At 45.4% G+C, this 20,275-nt stretch overlaps 1 protein-coding gene across 1 annotated transcript in view; it reads left to right on the top strand.

Annotated features, from left to right (window-relative positions):
- LOC144953338 (uncharacterized) overlaps positions 1-18,042 on the top strand; it is a 168,154-nt gene extending 150,112 nt beyond the window's left edge. The window contains exons 16-17 of the mRNA XM_078883901.1: positions 17,448-17,793; positions 18,034-18,042. Coding sequence (XP_078740027.1) covers positions 17,448-17,793; positions 18,034-18,042 — 355 coding nt within the window. The remainder of the gene's footprint in view (positions 1-17,447; positions 17,794-18,033) is intronic.
- The last annotated feature ends 2,233 nt before the right edge of the window (positions 18,043-20,275 follow it).

Genomic DNA, 20,275 nt, shown 5'->3' on the forward strand with positions numbered 1-20,275 from the left:
ATTCGCCGTTTTACCTTATGTATGGTCGGGAAAACGTGCCGCCGGTGGATGTGCAATTGGGAACTGGGGTGAAGGGACCTCGTAAACCACTTCCTGAATACATTCAGGACACGGTTCGCCGAGTCACGGAGGCGCGGGAGAATGCCCGCGTGGCTACGGCCAAAGCCCAGGCCCGGAACGAGCGATATGCGCGACGGTCTGAGGGGGAGTGCCCTTGGAAGGTTGGGGACCTAGCCTGGCTTCATTGTCCACAGGTACGTCCGGGGACCTCGCCGAAATTGCACAAACCCTGGCATGGTCCCGTACGCCTCATTGCGGTTCCCAACCCACAGTCAGCACGCGTCCAGATTGGGTCTCGTCGCTGGGTTGTGCATACGTCGCGCTTGAAACCATATGTTGCTCCCTTACATGATGCGTCATCCCCCAATGTTGCCTTGCCGGGGTCTGTTGCTGCTGACTCTCCCCTGCCTGCGTCCATTGATCTCGCTAGAGCGCCTGTCGTACCTGTTCCAGACAGGCCGGCCGTGACATTGCGGGGGACGAGGGGCCCTGCTCGGAGGACGCCTGCCAGGTCTGCGGGACCTTCGAGCCCTGCAGCTCTTCCGACCCAGCTGCGGGCACGGTCACAGGACAAGCCCAAGACTAACTCTTTAGGGACACGGGACGTCGGTGGACTTCCGGCTACGACAGGGGGATTACCCCCTGTCATTCCTCGACTTTCATCGCGTTCCCGTTCTGCGAGTGGGCCGCCGACCGTCCGGGACGGGCCGGCGACCCGCACACGTTCCAAATCGCTTACGTTTCGTTGATTGTTGCTGTCTTGTTATTTTTTTCTTACAGTTGTATTTATTGCATGCTTTTGTACGTTCGTTGATGTTAATTGCGTTGTTGTTGTTCTTGTTGTTACATTATATGCTTAGTGTCCTTTAGGGGGGGAAGCTCGGTTCGCCGCATTACGATTTGCTATTAGTCAGCCGAGGTCGGCTGGGATTTTTCTACGGGGGAGGGTGGTGTAATGCGGGCGTAAGCGACCTTCCGGAGGTGACGTCACGGGGGGTGGAGTCATGTGACGTGGGGGGAAGGTTCGGGGCTTTAAGCGGGTAAACCGGAAGGGGAAGGCAGTCGGGGTGTGAGCGGAAAAGAGTGAGGCCACGCGGGCAAGTGTGGAGAGGGGGGGCGCCGACGGCCATCGGGAGCCAACCCCGAAGATAAGAGGAAGCTGCGGAGTGGTGTGCAGCTGGGGAGGAGACAGCCAGGAGGGCTGCGTGTTAGAGGCAGCGGTGTGGCTGCCAGGAGGAGCTGCGGAGAGAGAGAGAGAGGGGGCTGCTTGTTAGAGGCAGCGGTGTGGCTGCCAGGAGGAGCTGCGGAGAGAGAGAGAGAGCAAGAAGCTGTGAGAGCTGCGGAGGGAGAAGAGCAGCAGAGAGTACAGCCAAGGGAGGCTGTGTGAGAGAAACAGCAGCGGAGCTGCTGTTGTGGATCGGGCCGACATTGGAGTCAGCACCGTGGAGAAGCTACGGAGTAAAGACAGCCGTGTGGGTGTACAGCACGAACCGAATAATAAAGGACACTGAGACAGACATCGTGGTCCAGTCGTTTATTACACATGTTACATACAGACATTACATTCATGCATATTACATACATGTTACATACTCACGAGTGTGAAGCTAAGAATTTGAATGAGATTCGAATATCACAATTCAATGTACGGTGTTCTAATCTGTAATACGAGTTCACAACATTATAGTTTACTATAACACTAGTTTGTAGTGTTATTTTAAAGCGTTGAAATGTATAGCTCATAGTTTAAAGGTTATATTCTTAGAGGTTATAATGTTAGAGTATGCAATGTGAGTTTACAATTTGAGAGTTTGTGGACGTGCCCTATTCTCGTGGGACCCGACACGGATTTGGAAATAATTGGTATGATCATGTTTGAGCTGGGATGAGCGACTAATGTTTACTTTGATTAATCATAACTGTGTGTAGGTTAGTGCCATCGGGGCTTAGTGAATACTACTCATGAATGCACTCATACTTCTTTCGGATTTAAATTGAAATCCTGTTGGTAGAACAAGTCGCCTGCCTTTTCTAGACGAATTGTTATCTTCAAGTGCGTCCGTAAATATAGTGCTAAAATACACAGCATAGGGAAGGCTGCCTTGTTGGGGAGATGTAGTTTGGCTAAGTCGTTCTCGCCGGGTGATGACACGGATTCTGAAACAATGGAGTTAAACACTCGCTGCTTGGCCCCGTCGACAGCAGCGAAGGCTGTCATATACCGCCCCATTTACGAGTTGGCTGTATGATGTGTATAGTTGAAGGTGTTAGGTGTTGTCTTCTTCTAACAGCTATTAACGTGCCTGTGTTGTCTGTTTTTACGATTTGTCCATTGATGTTGTTTTTATTGCGGCGTTCTGTCACTTGAGTGTTGCAGTTTGTTTAAGAATTCGTCACGTGAGCGTGGTGTTTTGCTTGTGGGAATTTCGCTTTGTCACAATTTGTGATTGTCATAATAATTGTAACGATTCATAATGTCATGAGTTTATAATGGGTTTGTGCGTGTATTTATATAAATATATTCCGTCTTTTGTTTTTCGATGACATCTAGCAGTACACTATACATACATATGAGCAGAGTGCGATTCTTATACAACCAGTGTTCTTCTAATGATATTGTAATACCTTACCTACGTTTACATAGTTATAAATTAAACACTAGTTTATAATCGTTTAATGTTTAGTGTTATCGTTTATAGTATTACAGTTTACATGTTATAGAGTACAGTTTATCCCCGACATACTTCAGGATTAGGGACTGTTACGTTGATGAACGATTAACTACGGGGATCTTTCCCCTCAAGGAACACGTGTTAATCGTGTAGACAGCCAAGATGCTGCCAGTTAAGGGCACACTTGTGTGACGGAGATCCTCCACCTGAAATTCTCTTGACATAGGAACATTATAAAATAAAGACCGGACAAACATTTGTTAAAAATATGTTTTTATTCATCTGCAATCATTTTTACGTCAAAACTCGAAGGAGATATTTATTATGTCCTATGTTCACACATTTCCAGTACAATGCAAACCATATCCGTTCCAGGAATACCAAAGCGTTAAAGTATCATTCCCCATGATTTCCTTATTAGTTCACCACATTTGTTCACTGTGCGTCTATGTTGAAGTCAAGGCCATATATCCAACGAACGCGTCATCAATGTACATCCTGAAATCAGCTATCTAAAATCGATTAATACCAATCAAAAAAAGCTGTACACTTGACAAAAAAATCTTTAAAATATTGAGCAAAGATGTACCTACAGATGCATTCTAACTTTAGCACAACAGGAACACTTAACGACTACAATTGAACCCTCTCACAACCAGTGCTCATTACACCACTTCGGCAAGTAATCCGATAACATTACAAACCACAACTGTGCACGTCATTAAACTCACAAAAACTGTAAAACTAAAATGGCTAAAATTACACACAAAAATACTCGATACGGATTAATAGGTATAACCACATGACATAATATTTTTTCAGTCACCCCGAGCTCTCTGGTTGACTCTCGAGCCACTCCATTACATCCAGCCATCTCTCGGGATCCAACTGCATGGGATCGAAGGTGGAAACTTCTTCAGGACTCATTGCAGCACCTTGAATTTCAGCTTTTGATTTCAGTTTCCTATCATTGTGGACCTTCTGATGCTTGTTCATGGTTGATGACCGTGCAAATGCCTTCCCACACACAGAGCACGGGAATGGCTTCTCACCAGTGTGTGTTCTCTGATGGTTTTGAAGAGTTGACGAGTGTGAAAATGCCTTCCCACACACAGGGCACAGGAATGGCTTCTCACCCGTGTGTGTTCTCTGATGACTCTGAAGATGTGATGACTGTGCAAATGCCTTTCCACACACAGAGCACAGGAATGGCTTCTCTCCCGTGTGTGTTCTCTGATGGTCTTGAAGAGTTGATGAGTGTGCAAATGTCTTCCCACACACAGGGCACAGGAATGGCTTCTCGCCCTTGTGTGTTCTCTGGTGTCTCTGAAGAAGTGATGGTCGTGAAAAGGACTTCCCGCACACAGAGCAATTGAATGGCTTCTTGCCTCCGTGTGCGTGGGGCTGTGGAGAGCGTATCTGCTCCATGTGAGCGTAATAACAGCAGCGGTGTTATCGAGTCAAAAGTACGCAATCGGCCTCGATTTAAAGTGTTTAGCGTTGAGTTTTGGATTTTGTTAACTGCTAAAACAAGAACGACACTCGCGTCTAAGCGAGACGCAAAAAATTCCCGCTAATTTGACGACGAACACGTTTAAGAGTTTATCCACGAAAATAGACACTTACTTGGAGATTCACGGTATATCGGTGTCTGAAACCCGTCTGAAGATGTCGCCACGAACTCTCCGGACGCAAAGTCGCCTAACTGTCGACACAGCAATTGTGCTCGCCAGGCTGCGTTGTCTCGCGGTTGAAGGGCGATCAGCAGAGCGACGAGTCGAGCGTCCAACCTCATCAATTTCCCTCTCGAAATGGCATTGAGCTCTGCTTCTGAGCCGCCTTATAACTCCCCCCCTAGGATCCAATCTTTTGTCTTTCAGGATATTTGCATTCGATTGTTAATTTTGGAAGGTACAATCCGCATGTCTATTAACATACCGAAGGGTAATGTGCCCATTGTGCTTCATGCATGAATATGTAAGTGCATCTCAGTGTGTAATTGTGCGCCTATTTTGAATAAATCGAAAAGCTTTGTCCTCGATTTAAAGTGAATGCAGAGAAATTAGCATGTAACTTTAGAAAAGGAAGAGAGCGCCTTCTCGACGAGGGAGTGAACCCCAATAGGTAATATTATTTTACAGCGTTACAATGGATAGGTTGTAGTTCATAGGTTATAATATTATGTTTCACTATGATAGAGCTTAACATGTGAGAGTAGACAATATCAGAGTTGATCAAATGCGACGATCAAGGGCGTCAATCGGGTGAGTTTGATCAGAGGCTTGAATCAAAGGCGTCATCCCATCACGGAACATCACCACCCTGCGTATATCACAGCAACAGAAGCAACTACAGCAGCAACAACAGCAGCGACAACAACAGCAGCAACATCACATTTCGAGGGCGACGCAGCTACTTCCGATTCTGCTGCCCAGCTGTTTGTAGTCGTTTCACATATTCCACCCTTGTTTCGCACGTCCATATTACATACATACATTTTACATGCATACATGTTACATACAGACATATTACATTAATGCATATTACATACAGACATGTTACATACTCACGAGCATAGTGTGATTCGTAGAGGATGACGGTGTGAAGCTAAGAATTCGAATGAGAGTCGAAAATCACACTTCAATGTACGGTATTCTAATCTGTAACACTAGTTTATGATGTAATTTCATAGCGTTATAATGTATCGCACATAGCTTATATTGTTAGAGTTCACAACATTATACTTTACTATAACACTAGTTTGTAGTGTCATTTTAAAGCGTTACAATGTATAGCTCATAGTTTAAAGGTTACATTGTTAGAGTTTATAATGTTAGGGTATTCAATGTGAGTTTACAATTTGAGAGTTTGTGGACGTGCCTTGTTCTCGTGGGACCCGACACGGATTTGGAAAAAATTGCTATGATCATGTCTGAGCTGGGATGAGCTACTAATGTTTACTTTGATTAATCATAACTGTGTGTAGGTGAGTGCAATCGGGGCTGAGTGAATACTACTCATGAATGAACTCATAATTGTTTCGGATATAAATTTTAAATCGTGTTGGTAGAACAAGTCGCCTGCCTTTTCTAGATGAATTGTTATCTTCAAGTGCGTCCATAAATATACTGCTAAAATACACAGCATAGGGAAGGCTGCCTTGTTGGGACGATGTCGTTTGGCTAAGGCGCTGTGGCAGGGTGATGACACGGATTCTGAAACAATGGAGTTAAACAATCGCTGCTTGGCCCCGTCGACAGCAGCGAAGGCTGTCATATACTGCCCCATTTACGAGTTGGCTGTATGATGTGTATAGTTGAAGGTGCTAGGTGTTGTTTTCTTCTAACAGCTACTAACGTGCGTGTGTTGTCTGTTTTTAGGATTTGTCCATTGATGTTGTTTTTTTTTACTGCGGCGTTTTTTTTGTTGAGTTCTGTCACTGAAGTGTTGCAGTTTGTTTAAAAATTCGTCACGTGAGCGTGGTGTTTTGCTTGTGGGAATTTCGCTTTGTCACAATTTGTGATTGTTATAATAATTCTAACGATTCATAATCTCATGAGTTTATAATGGGTTTGTGCGTGTATTTATATAAATATATTCCGTCTTTTATTATTTGATGACATCTAGCAGTGAAAATCGTGATTGTAATATGAACATCTTAAACAACTACGCTGGTTTGGTCGTCTGCGTGCGTATCTGGACGTTAATTTGTTTACGGTCCCGCCCAAACAGCTCGCTCTGATTTCGAAGAGAGCGAAAGCTCACTTTCATTCGATAAAAATAAATAAATAAAACGCCCGGAAAAGAGCAAAAGCATAGGTCTGCCAAGGTCTGCGCCACAGTGCTGCAGTGCACTGTGGGCGCAGACCCTGCGCTGAGTGAGTGCGGTGTGTATGCAAGTGTGCGAATGGTAGTTACGCTAATATTACGTTTATTTATGTAAAAAATGGGTGCTGCGTGCTGCGATTAGTGGAGTCCCCAAACAACTTTACCTTACGAGTAGGCAGGGGTCGCTATACAGTGAGTCTTAGCGGACTGAGTTGGCAGCTTCACCTGCCGGAACCACGGAGGGTTGCGTAGCGCCCCCTACAGTTTCGCCCATGGGTCAATACCCCCATGGGGCAACCCAGCTGACTGTTTGATGGGTATAATGGGTACTTTTCGGTTTATCCGGCTTATTACCATTATTATGTATTGACGTTGATCACGTCTCCATGGACGGCTTGCTGTCTACTTCGGTTGTGTAATTGAGATGTTGTGCATGCTGCTGCTGGTAAGGGCATGTGTTGCATAATAGGCAGCATGTGTCCGCGTATCATGTTTGGCACGGATGCAGTTGGCGTTACTGTACATTTATGATGTTTTGGAGTTCCAATCCCATGCACTTTGAAATGTAATAAACTGTCAAAAAAGGTTGTAGGCCGCCCCCCGCCGCTGTCACTCTCTGGCCGTTGCACAAGCCATATCGGAATTTGCGAAATGCTAAAACAATGAGTACAGTGTGACACCACCCGGGTAACTCCCGGGATCAAAATGGGCATTGGAAAGTGATCGCTTTATTGAGATGATTATGGTACTACCACAGGGTATTGTGAACGGTTCAGGAGGAGGAGAGGTCTGGATTTCTAAGTCTCACAGTGCCGGTAAGAAGCGCCGGGTGGGGGATGCCCTCCACTGGGGTACAAATTCTGTCATTATTAGTATACGAACATGCAATGTTTCTATCTGCAAGCTGTCATAACTGAAACGATTCCTGTTATTGTTCTATTGAGAGTGACCCACACCTCTGATACCATATGTGAGGAACCCCAAAAAACTGATGCATGCGTAAAACACCCACAATGGAAATACGTAAACGTAAAAACACCAACAAAATATTTTTTTATAAGAATAAAATAGGTGGCCCCATAACGGATTTGTCTGTGTGTGTACATACAGACGGAGGATGCAGGGGCCAACCTGTGTGCGATCGGAACGGTGCAATTGCTGACCAATGTCACAGTGGATGGCGCACACGCTGATGCACACCGGAGCTGTGTCTTTGCGATGCAAGGGCATGGTGGATGGTGGAGCGCATATGGATGGTGCGTTACGAATAAAATAAAACAAACCGCTGGAAGCAGCCATGCGAGCAGGCTACCTTGAGAGCGATCGCGAATGGGTTGCGTGTCTGGAAGAAGCCTCGCTCTTTCAGATGCCGTACCAGCTTCGTCAACTCTTCGTTACGATTCTGCTGTATTCCATGCCAGCAGGCTCTGGGATAAATTCGACGACGAATTGGCTCGCGATTACGAGTACCAGTACCGCCAGCTGACCAACAAAGAAGAAATAGTAAATCTTCTTGGTTCTTTCGGTAAAGTCACGTAGAAGGGAAGTAATTTAATAATAAAAAATAATAAAATAATTCTCACGACGTTTTGCCCACAACGCAAGCAGCCGTCCTCAGGTGAAAACCAGGTCTGTCGAGGCGACAGCGTCTGAATGAAACAGCACACGTGCTTGGAGCATATATATAAGCTGGCTTGGAAGGGGGGGAAAGGGCGCCTTGACAAAATAATTTGCATATCAAGAGGAATTTAGCATATTTTTGGGAAATGCAGGTATGTGATTAGTACTGCTTATGCCCGTACATTATGCAGGATTAGCAGCATCAAAGGGAGGGGATATGGGAAATGCAGGTATGTGATTAGTACTACTTATGCCCGTGCATTATGCAGGATTAGCAGCATCAAAGGGAGGGGATATGGGAAATGCAGGTATGTGATTAGTACTACTTATACCCGTGCATTATGCTGGATTAGCAGCATCAAAGAAAATAAAAGAAATGGTAAAGTTCATGACCCTTCACAGCCTCCACGAGTTCCTCACGGCAGGTGGGATGGCTCTGTCGGACTTTGACGACCTCCCGCAGCTTTCCGAGTACCCACACTTGGTCTTGGACTCGCTGCTTGAGATAAACCATATCTGCCGCGAATTGGACACGAAGGACTTCCCATTTCGACTTCGGCGCAAACAGTTCCCCATTGTCCCAGCATTCGCGATGACCATCAACAAGGCGCAAGGGCAAACTGTTCACATCCTGGGATTATATCTACCAACGCCATGCTTCTCGCACGGCAAACTGTACGTGGCACTATCGCGAGTCACGGCAAGATCCAACATCAAGGCGCTTATTGAGGGACCTGACGACGAGGAAGAAGACCGAGTGTACACGAAGAATATCGTGTATCGCCAGATATTTCAATAAGTTGCATTATATATTTGAATAAGTTGCATTCTTTAATATTGTCGATTGAGCATCTCATAAAAATGCATATAACCTCACAAAAATAAACATAAAACAATCACCAAAACATGTCTATTGTGTCCAGCCACTTTCAACTCCCCACCAACCAAGTATGTACACACTGCCCGCGAAGCGGGCGTCGACTGCTAGTCTCTATATAAGGTACAGATATTTTGCTGTGACGGTTTCACCTGAAGACGGAAGCTTGTGTTGCCTCCGAAACGTCGTGATTTTTATTGTTTTATTTGTATTAATTTTAATTTAATTTTTAACCTACGTTACTTTACCGAAATAACTAAGAGTATGAATCCTTGCAGTCACGAAAGCTTCAAATCTAGAATCATTACCACCCTTCATAATCACCACCCATCATCATCATCACCACCATCCATTATCAAGAAACATCATCACCACCCATCATAAATAACAAACACACACAGGTACAACCATAGATATGTAACCTGACACAGACGTAGATAACAGACACACACAAATAAACAATCTCATTAACAACTTAATCATGAAAAGCCCATATTACCACTGCCAGGATAGGTGCACACAGACACATCCTTTACACAATAATAATTTACATGGAACTCAAATGCACACTTAGTACAACCACCTCACTCACTTAAATATAACTACAGATCAATAACTATACTACAAACCTGAATTTAAAAGTAAAAAAACCAATGGGATGGTGTTCATACGCTTGAAATGTAATGAATGAAATGCAAGTTAATAATTCCAATTAAACAAAAAATAACTACGAACAAATATGAAGCCTGAGGCCTAGGTATATGCCAGGCCTGATGGCCAGGCATCGCTTCAGTCCTCGCCGCAGTAACGGCGACATCAAAGACAGCACAAAGCGAGGGGGCAAATGTTTAATGTCGAAACGAGGACTCTGCTGTTTCCGGTGACGCACAACACCCGCACTGCACCACGTGGTGCGCCCGCCAAGCGCGTGGGGGCGGAGCCTCGCTGTAGTGACGTCACGTCTGTTACGTCATAGCCACGCCTCCACCCGCAGTCGAGAGGAATGTGCACGAGTGAGCAGCAGCAGAAGAAGCCTTTGCAGAGCGAATCGTCAACGAGGTGAGCGTCCCTGTTGACGATGTGTGTTGTTTATTTTTATTGCACGTTTTGACTACAAACTAAAGCTTCATTATTTTTGTGTATGTTGGTATTTGGATTTTCTGCAACCAAATTAGGACTATTAGTTAGTTTACTTGGCATGCTCTGATATGTTGCTGTTACTGTCATTGTTTAGAACCAAAGCAGGTCAACATTTAAAACGTTCATAACTAACCTGTTTAAATCTCATATAATATGATTAACATGTCTATAATTATTGTGTTCTGATTGCCTGCATAATTGTGCCCTGCATTGCATGTATTGAATGTTATCCAACACGGGGGAGGAGTCTGCCTTAAGTTCAGACCCTAGCTGCTGCCATAGACGTCTCTTATCTGTGATGTCACAGCCACATGGGCGGTATCTCTGACATCACGTGACCTACGACGTCATTCTCGGGTAATAACAAATGATTTAAGTATGGTCATTTGACCCCAATGACCTACAAGACATAGGGGGGCCTTTATCAAGCAGTCGGTTAATACAAATGGGCTGTGCATCAACATGCTTGTCTGGATTAGAGGTTAAACATCACAGTTATGTCTGGCGATTATGTTTAATGCAATAGGCAGTTGGAATAAACATGTTCGCATGGGTGGATGAGTGAGTGATCTGACGCACGCGTGAGTGGGCAAACAAGCGAGTGAGTAAACTTGTAAAACAAACGGCACGAAAGTGATTTGATTGGTACAGCGAGTGGTCAATATGGAATAATTGTGAGGATGAGTGATTCAAAAGGTTGCTAAATCTTAGCGTTTTTACAACCTCCCCAGGCCCTCCAACATCAAACAGAAACTACTGCTTCCCAACAACATGGACAGACAACGCAAGTGGGCTGAAATCTTGGAGGACTATGATGGTAAGTCCCAAATACCTGCAGCACGTGGTTTTTATGCAGAGGAGGCAGCTCCCTTATTAATTTATTTTAGTAGACGTGGCGGTGATGGGAAGATGTTAAGATCAAGTGTGGCAGACAGCATGGATTTAGAACTGAGTTTTATCCATATTGGTTTAAATGGGGGTCTCAACTTTATGAAATTGATGATCTCAACATGCTTACAAAAATATTTACTTGTAAAGTTTAACTGCCATGTGATTAATATTTCTCAACAGCAGGTCATGTTATGTGTTAAGAGGTAATTACAATAATCTCAGAATTAGTTGTGTGAATATCCACGTGCTTCGTTCTCTAAGACATTACTCGTCTTTTGAATTAATTTTGTTTTCTGTAGCCCGGGAGTCATGGCGCCAGTCGACCACGTGGGGGGACATTATGGATGAAGTGGACCCTTTCCCAGGCCAAAACTATGAAAATCGTTCCCCAAAGGTGTGTATGGGGTCTATGGGAGTCAAACACCACATTCTCTCCACATTCTCACACCATTGCACCAAAACATCACTACACCTCACATCACCACACCATCTCTTCACATCACCTTTCTCATCACACCACACCACCACCAACTCAATACAATATACTCTTAGGTTTTTTCGGTAAAGTCACGTATGTGACTCTTTCTTAGGTTTTTTCGGTAAAGTCACATACGTGAGTATGAATCCTTGCAGTCACGAAAGCTTCAAATCCAGAATCAATACAATATCATAGAGCCTCATAAAGCATCAATACCATCACAAGGCACCGTCTCTCCAGAACATTCCACAATTTCACCTCTCCATATCACAACACCATCTCCCAACACCATCACTCCATCCCTCCATCATTACGTCATGCCATGAGTTAATGTGCATGTTTGCATCCGTACATAGATGTGCAAGTATGCATTTTTGTTTGTCTATGTGCCCGTCTATGTTTGTGTGCCTGCGAGAATATATTTTGTCCTGAGTGAACATGTCTGAATAGTCATGTGCTTATCTTCGCGTGAACAGAGGAGCATTGGGGAGGTGAAGAACTTCAGCGGAGTGAAGCGTCTCCAGGAGGACAAGCGCCTTGCGAAGGTGAAATGCCCAATGGAAGAGAAGCGCCCCAATGAGGTGAAGCGCCTCGCCAAGGTGAAGCACCAAACGGAGCAGAATTGCCTTCGAAATAATATCCTCAACGACGTGAAACGCGTCATGGAAAAGCGCCTCCTTGAAGAAACGCGCTTCATGGAGGAGAAGCGCCTTCGCGAGGTGAAGCGTCTCAAGGAGAAGCATCTGGAGGAAGAGAAGCGCCTCATAGATGTGAAGCGGGTCAAGGAAGAGAAGCGCCTCATGGAGGAGAAGCGGGTGGAAGAAGAGAAGCGCCTTGTCGAGGAGCAGCGCCTCATTGAGGTGCAGCGGGTCGAGGAAGAGAAGCGCCTCATGGAGGAGAAGCGGGTGGAAGAAGAGAAGCGCCTTGTCGAGGAGCAGCTCCTCTTGAGGTGCAGCGGGTCGAGGAAGAGAAGCACCTCATGGAGGAGAATCGCCTCTTTGAGGTGAAGCGTCTCATAGAGCTGAAGCGTCTTGAGAAAAAAAATAAGCGACTTGAGGAGAGGCGCTTTCGCAAGGTGAAGCTCCTCGAGGAGAAACGTCTTATGCAGGAGAAGCGCCTCGTTGAGGTGAAGCGTCAAGAGGAGGAGGATGAGCACTTGATGGAGGAGAAGCGTCTTGTGGAGCAAAAGCGCCTCGAGGAGGAGGAGCGCCTCGCCAAGATCGAGCGACAATGGCTCCAGACCGATACCACCAGCAGCACCACTACCACCGCCACCACCTCCACCACCACGTCCTCCAATCCTGTGTGGGGCCCAATAGCTCCGAGCTTTGGAGAAGAGGGCTTCCAAGAAGATAAAGCAAACTCCGGAGTCGCTGAACAACGGTAAACTATTCTGCGTGTGCGCCCTGTGTGTTTATTAAATCCTTTATATTAAGTTCGCTTGCTTGCGTGCTTGCGTGCTTACTTGCTTGCTTACGACCGTGCAAATCTTTCGGTCGTTTTTTAACCCACTTCCCGTGATCCATTCGAGCTGACATTTTGCACACAGACTCGTTGTGCGAGACAATTAATGTTCGTGAAAAATTTTTTCAAAAATTTTACACTGTTTAGGGAAAACAAATTAAATATTTAATTACCAATTGGTTAATACTGGCAGACAATCATCTGACCCATAGGTGGCAGCCATCTCAAGCCAGAGGACGAGAGGACTCTAGCCGCCACGCATATAAAGGAATTATAGTGAAAAACTTTGTTTTTACGGGTTACACTTATTTTTGCTATTTATCGCCATGCTTCTCACGCAGCATCAGACTTACTGGGTCTCAAGACTTTTTTTCAGGAGGATCCTGCCAAGTTTGCTCGCATTTTGCAACAAAGTTGCTACTGTTTGCGATCCAAATTGAACGTTTTGCATTGCTTGTGTGGGTTCAGTAACAGGGAGAAGGCTGCAGAACATTTCCAGAACAGGGGGATGCATAATCCACACGGAGAATGTGGCCAAACCTGGAAATCAAACCCAGGTCAATGTTGCTGTGACGCACAGGTGCTCAAGCCCTGTCGCGCTCTCAAAATTCACAGACACTGCAAACCCCACGTGTACATTCCGCTATACTGTGGACAGATTTATTTTTCATAATTCGTTTTTGGGTTAGACCACGTAACAAAGTGGACATATCTTCACCATGTAACCCTCCATCCACCGTGAGATCTTCGCTGTCTATCGCCTATTTCCAGGCCAGCTGCCAAGTCGCCTTGTAATGCACAGCGACAGCTACCACTGAGAGGGGTGTCCAATTTAAAACGCGATGAGATGAGAGATGCGAGAGGCTCATCGCATGCAATGGATGTGTTGAAGCGGCCAAATGGTCGTGCACTCATTCTTCACCGCTTACAGTTCAGATCTTCCTTCCCGCCCTGGCTGTTATTGCTGCTGCATTAACCACACAGAGCCACACCCATTCCGTCACAGTGGACGTTCAGGATCTCTATCGATGCCATTTGAAATGCTTAGGACATTATGTGCAAGGGGTCAATTAGAATATACATATATAAAAATGTCAATCTAGATTTGAAGTTTCCGTGATTACAGGGATCCATACTCTTTGGTTATATCGGTAAATTCACGTAGGTATGAAATCAAATAAATTAAATCACGACGTTTCGATAGCCATGTTGTTATTGCAAGAACGTTTTTTGCCGTGGTTTTCTCACCTGATGATGATTGCTTGTGTTGCAATCGAAACGTTGTGATTTAATTTACTATATTTTATACCTACGTGACTTTACCGAAAGAACCAAAAAAATGTCATTTCAAATTATTCAGCTAAATTTGCACAGCAACGCCACCCACTACTGTGAAGCTACAGCAGTCTGTGTGGGACACAGCTGCACCTATCTCAAGGATAGCCTGGCGCCATGAGAATGACAGCACCAATACTAAGCACACTCACTGGCCATGTCGTTATTGCTGTTTCTATTCAGCTCGAATTAATCCGCCACACATTCCACCCACGGACGATGCCTTCATATCGCCTGCCCGCCGTACTTTTCTTCATTATTGACAACTTGCAGCTCAGCACACGGCAGATGCCTGCGCAGCGCGACTCACGACCTCCTCTCGATACCAAGATCCAGGATGGTCATGTCTATGCGCAGCTTCTCGGTGGCAGCCCCAACAGTCTGGAACGATATCCCTCTGCACATTCGCAGCATCACCTCAATCGCCTCCTTCAAGAGACACTTAAAAGATCACCTCTACAATTATGCCTTTGAGCGACTCTGAGCTTGGCTCCGCGCCTCTGAGTTGCGGCCACTACGTCTGCAAATTTGCGCGCGTTACAAATTGAACTATTATTATTATTATTAGATGGCGATGCCTGCCGTAGCAGGAAGGTGGAACGGTGTCGTGTTGTCTCTTCACAGATCTGTGCCAGTGCAGCCCTCCTCCTCACTCGTCCAGGCCTTTGAAGTGAAGACAGAGGTTATGGAGGAGACGAAGGAAGAGGTGAAGGATATGATGGAGGATGAGGTAGAGACAGAGGAGGAGGAGAAATCGGAGGAAGAGAAGGCAAAGGAGGACGAGATTGTGATGGTGACAATGGAGGAGAACACGGAGGGAGAGGAGAAAGACAATACGGAGATGGAGGACAAGGAGACAAAGGATGAACAGATGGTCGTGGTGGAGGACATGGGGACGACGGACAAAGGGGAAACAATGGTGGTGGAGGAGGAAGAGAAGACGGTGGTGATGGTGGTGCCGGAAGTTGAGGAGGAGATGAAGGAGGAAGAGATGGTTCTAGCGGAGGAGAAGAAGATGGAGGTGGTACAGGAGGAGGAGGAGGTAGAGGAGGAGATGGTGGTGGAGGATGAAGAAGAGGGGATGGAGGAGGATGAGACGGAGGAAAAGATGGAAGAGGTGCAGGTGGAGATGCACGAAAAGAAGAGGAAGCGAGGGGGCGTCGCTCGCGTGGCGAGAGCGATCGCCTCACTCCTCCGCCGCGTGCTGCTTTGTGGTGGCAGGTCCACCGCCCAGTAGGGGTGGTGGCGGTGGTCGTGCATCGGTGCCAACCGTGACCACTATCACCACACTATCCACCCACCCAGTGATACTCGCTACACACACCACACGGTTCCCCAGAGAGACGGTGCCACTGGGACCACAGCTGGGGAATGAAGCTGAGCAGCAGATGCCAGGACTACAGCGGAGAATGACTGCTGCCAGGAGACCTCACATCACACACACACACGGGACTATTCCATTAGCATAGCTGGCCCCACACTGGGCCCCTTCCATGCTGGTTTTCATCCAGGCAGTCCTCATGGGATGACCTTGCCATGGTTTCCAGGACATGGTCGTATTAGCATTTTATTGTGCTTGAATGTATGTTATGTGCAAATGCACATCATTAGTCGTAAATGCGAGGGAGGGGTTAAGAGGTGCACGTTTAATCCAGTGTTAACATTTATTTTAGCATCATATTTAAGGACACTGTTGTTGATAAGAATTCGTCTGGACGTGGCACGTGCCTTGTTCTACTCGATCAACCAAATTTAGTACAATGTTGGTCATACAGGAGTGTGATTTCATTCATGAGTAGTATTCACAGAGCCCCTATGACACTAAACTACCTAAAGTTATGGTTAAACAAAGTAATCTTGAGTGACTTAATTCTCAGCTCAGACATGATCATCGCAATCATTTCCAAAGACGTCTGGGGTCCTGCGAGAACAGGTCCCGACTACAAACAGCTGGGCAGCAGAATCGGAAGTAGCTGCGTCGCCCTCGAAATGTGATGTTGCTGCTGTTGTTGTCGCTGCTGTTGTTGCTGCTGTAGTTGCTTCTGTTGCTGTGATATACGCAGGGAGGTGGTGTTCCGTGATGGGATGACGCCTTTGATTAAAGCCTCTGATCACACTCACGCGATTGACGCCCTTGATCGTCGCGTTTGATCAACTCTGATATTGTATACTCTCACATGTTAAGCTCTAACATAGTGAAACATAATATTATAACCTATGAACTACAACCTATCCATTGTAACGCTGTAAAAGAATATTACCTATTGGGGTTCACTCCATCGTCGAGAAGGCCGCTCTCTTCCTTTTCTAAAGTTACATGCTAATTTCTCTGCATTCACTTTAAATCTTTCTCTGCATTCACTTTAAATCGAGGACAAAGTTTTTCCATTTATTCAAAATAAGCGCACAATTACACACTGAGATGCACTTACATATTCATGCATGAAGCACAATGGGCACATTACCCTTCGGTATGTTAATATACACGCATATTGTACCTTCCAAAATTAACAATCGAATGCAAATATCCTGAAAGACAAAGGATTGGATCTTAGGGGGGGGAGTTATAAGGCAGCTCAGAAGCAGAGCTCAATGCCATTTCGAGAGGGAACTTGATGAGGTTGGACGCTCGACTCGTCGCTCTGCTGATCGCCCTTCAACCGCGAGACAACGCAGCCTGGCGAGCACAATTGCTGTGTCGACAGTTAGGCGACTTTGCTTAGGGAGAGTTCGTGGAGACATCTTCAGACGGGTTCCAGACATCGATATACCGTGAATCTCCAAGTAAGTGTCTATTTTCGCGGATAAACTCTTAAACGTGTTCGTCGTCAAATTAGCGGTATTTCTTTGCGTCTCGATTAGACGCGAGTGTCGTTCTTGTTTTAGCAGTTAACAAAATCCAAAACTCAACGCTAAACATCATTGCGGCCGATAGCGTACTTTTGACTCTATAACACCGCTGCTGTTACTACGCTCACATGGAGCAGAGACGCTCTCCACAGCCCCACGCACACGGAGGCAAGAAGCCATTCAATTGCTCTGTGTGTGGGAAGTCCTTTTCCCGGCCATCACATCTTCAGAGTCACCAGAGAACACACACGGGCGAGAAGCCGTTCCTGTGCTCTGCGTGTGGGAAGGCATTTGCACAATTGTCAACTCTTCAAACTCATCAGAGAACACACACGGGCGAGAAGTCATTCCAGTGCTCTGTGTGTGGGGAGGCATTTGCACACGCGTCAACTCTTCAAGACCATCAGAGAACACACACGGGCGAGAAGCCATTCCTGTGCTCTGTGTGTGGGAAGACATTTGCACAGGCATCAACTCTTCAAAACCATCGGAGAACACACACGGGCGAGAAGCCATTCCTGTGCTCTGTGTGTGGGAAGACATTTGCACACTCATCAAAACGGAAGAGGCATCAGAAGGTCCACGATGATAGGAAGCTGAAATCAAAAGCTGAAATTCAAGGTGCCGCAATGAGTCCTGAAGATAATTCCACCTTCGATCCCATGCAGTTGGATCCCGAGAGATGGCTGGATGTAATGGAGTGGCTCGAGGATCAAACCGAGAGCTAGCGGTGACTGAAATATAATGTTGCATGCGGTTATACCTATTAAGCTGTCTTGAGTACTTTTGTGTGTAATTCTGACCCTTTGGTTTTGCAGTTCGTTTGAGAGTTTATTGACGTGCAGGTAGTGATTACTTGGTGAAGTGGTGTGATGAGCAGTGGTTGTGATATAGTTCAATTTCAGACAATATTGTTGTGTTTAAGTCTTCCTGTTGAGCTAAAGTTGGAATGCATCTGTAGTTAGATCTTTACTAAACATTTTTTTTACGTTTTTTTTTTCAAGTATAAAGCTTTTTTTGGTTGGTAATAATCGACTTTAGGATGTACATTGATGACGCGTTCGTTGGACTTCAACATAGACGAACAGTGAACAAACGTGGTGAACTAATAAGGAAATCATAAAAACGTATTTTAACAAATGTGTGTCCGTTTATTTATTTTATAATGTTTATAGCAAAAACGTGTTTTAAGCGAGTTTTAGGTAGAGGATCGTCGTCACACAAATCTGCCCTTAACCGGCAGCATCTTGGCTGTCTCTCCATTAACATGTGTCCCTGGAGGGGAAAGGTCCCCATTATAAATCTATTCGCAACGTTACGGCCCCTAATCATCAAGTATGACGTGTGAACTGTAACACTATCAACGATAACAAAAATAGTTAAAATAAATAATCTATTAACTAGTTTCATCATTTATAACACCAAAAACAGAGGTACGGTATTATTAGTTTTTAACAAAATAAATGTTAAGTGAATGCGGACCGGGGGTAGGATATGCAAGATTTGAACCTCATTACAATGATTAAAATCCCACTGTAGTCGTATTAGAATTAAACTGTCCACTGTTGGATGAATGTTATGTTAATTTAATCGAATAGCTATATACGCTATGTAAACATATAAAGTGTATAACAATCACATATTATAACATAATTGCATTTCATATGATTTGAAAAACATACGTTCATTTAAAAAAAAGAACTGAGAATTTCGTGTATAATAGTGTACGTGCAAGCGAACTGTGCTCGTATGTACGTATGTAATATGCATCTATGGCCTTTGGACATGCGAACCGGTGGTCGGATATGCGAACGGGGGGGGGGGGTGCAGGATTATGATCGGATTAAAATGATTAGAATAACACTAGGGTCGTATTAGAATTACACTGAGCTACAATGTATGTTATATGTAGATGTACATCGGGAGTCGTAAATGCGGCCTGGGTGGTGCCAGATTTAGAATTGCATCAAAATTATTAAAATCGCACCATGGTCGTATTAGAATCAAGCTGCCCACTGCTGGTAGAATGTTCCATCTCAATGGAACCGAATAGCAATATACATCTTCTTGGTTCTTTCGGTAAAGTCACGTAGAAGGGAAGTAATAAAATAAAAAAAACATAATAAAATAATTCTCACGACGTTTCGGCCACAACGCAAGCAGCCGTCCTCAGGTGGAGAACAGGTCCGTCAAGTAGACGTAGTCTGTATGTCACGCTCCAGGCTTGGAGCGACTATTTATGCTGGGATGGAGGAGCGAAGAGCGTTTGACAAAATAATTTGCATATCAAGAGGATTTTAGCATATTTATGGGAAATGCAGATATGTGATTTGCATTACTTGTGAAATGCGTAGGAGGTGGGCGGGGGGGTTTCAAAGTCATTATGTCCATGCATTATGCAGGATTAGCAGCATCAAAGGGAGGGAGTAAGGTCAGAATCTATATATAAAATCGCAAATCTGTCTGGTGAATGGTGAGGGTGAGTGGTGAGGGTGAGTGTTGAGGGTGAGTGGTGATTGGTGAGGGTGTGATTGGTGAGGATGATTGGTGAGGGAGAGTGGTGAGGGAGAGTGGTGAGGGTGAATGGTGAGGGTGAGTGGTGAGGGTGAGTGTTGAGGGTGAGTGGTGATTCGTGAGGGTGTGATTGCTGAGGATGAGTGGTGAGGGAGAGTGGTGAGGGTGTTATTGGTGAGGATGAGTGGTGAGGGAGAGTGGTGAGGGAGAGTGGTGAGGGTGAATGGTGAGGGTGAGTGCTGAGTGGTGAGGGTGTGTATATATGTAAGGTTATTAAGAAATATATTTTTCACCCGGGCAACGCCGGGTACTACTGCTAGTTAATAATATACAGCATTGATATTTTGCGTGGAGCCTACAAGCGCAACCTTGCGCATTTTGACCTGGTTCTCGACGCCCGTCCCGTGCCCATTGTAGATTCTTGTGCATTTCGGGGCGTCAAGGGCTCGCACCACAGCCTTGAAGGATTAGGCAGGTCCCTGGCTTCTTTTGAAGAATATGACCAGACTCCAGGCACCGGATCTTCGCACGTGGCGGATCCTTGAG

The sequence above is a fragment of the Lampetra fluviatilis genome, chromosome 74 (genome assembly GCF_964198595.1).
Source record: "Lampetra fluviatilis chromosome 74, kcLamFluv1.1, whole genome shotgun sequence".
In the NCBI taxonomy this organism is placed as follows: domain Eukaryota; kingdom Metazoa; phylum Chordata; class Hyperoartia; order Petromyzontiformes; family Petromyzontidae; genus Lampetra; species Lampetra fluviatilis.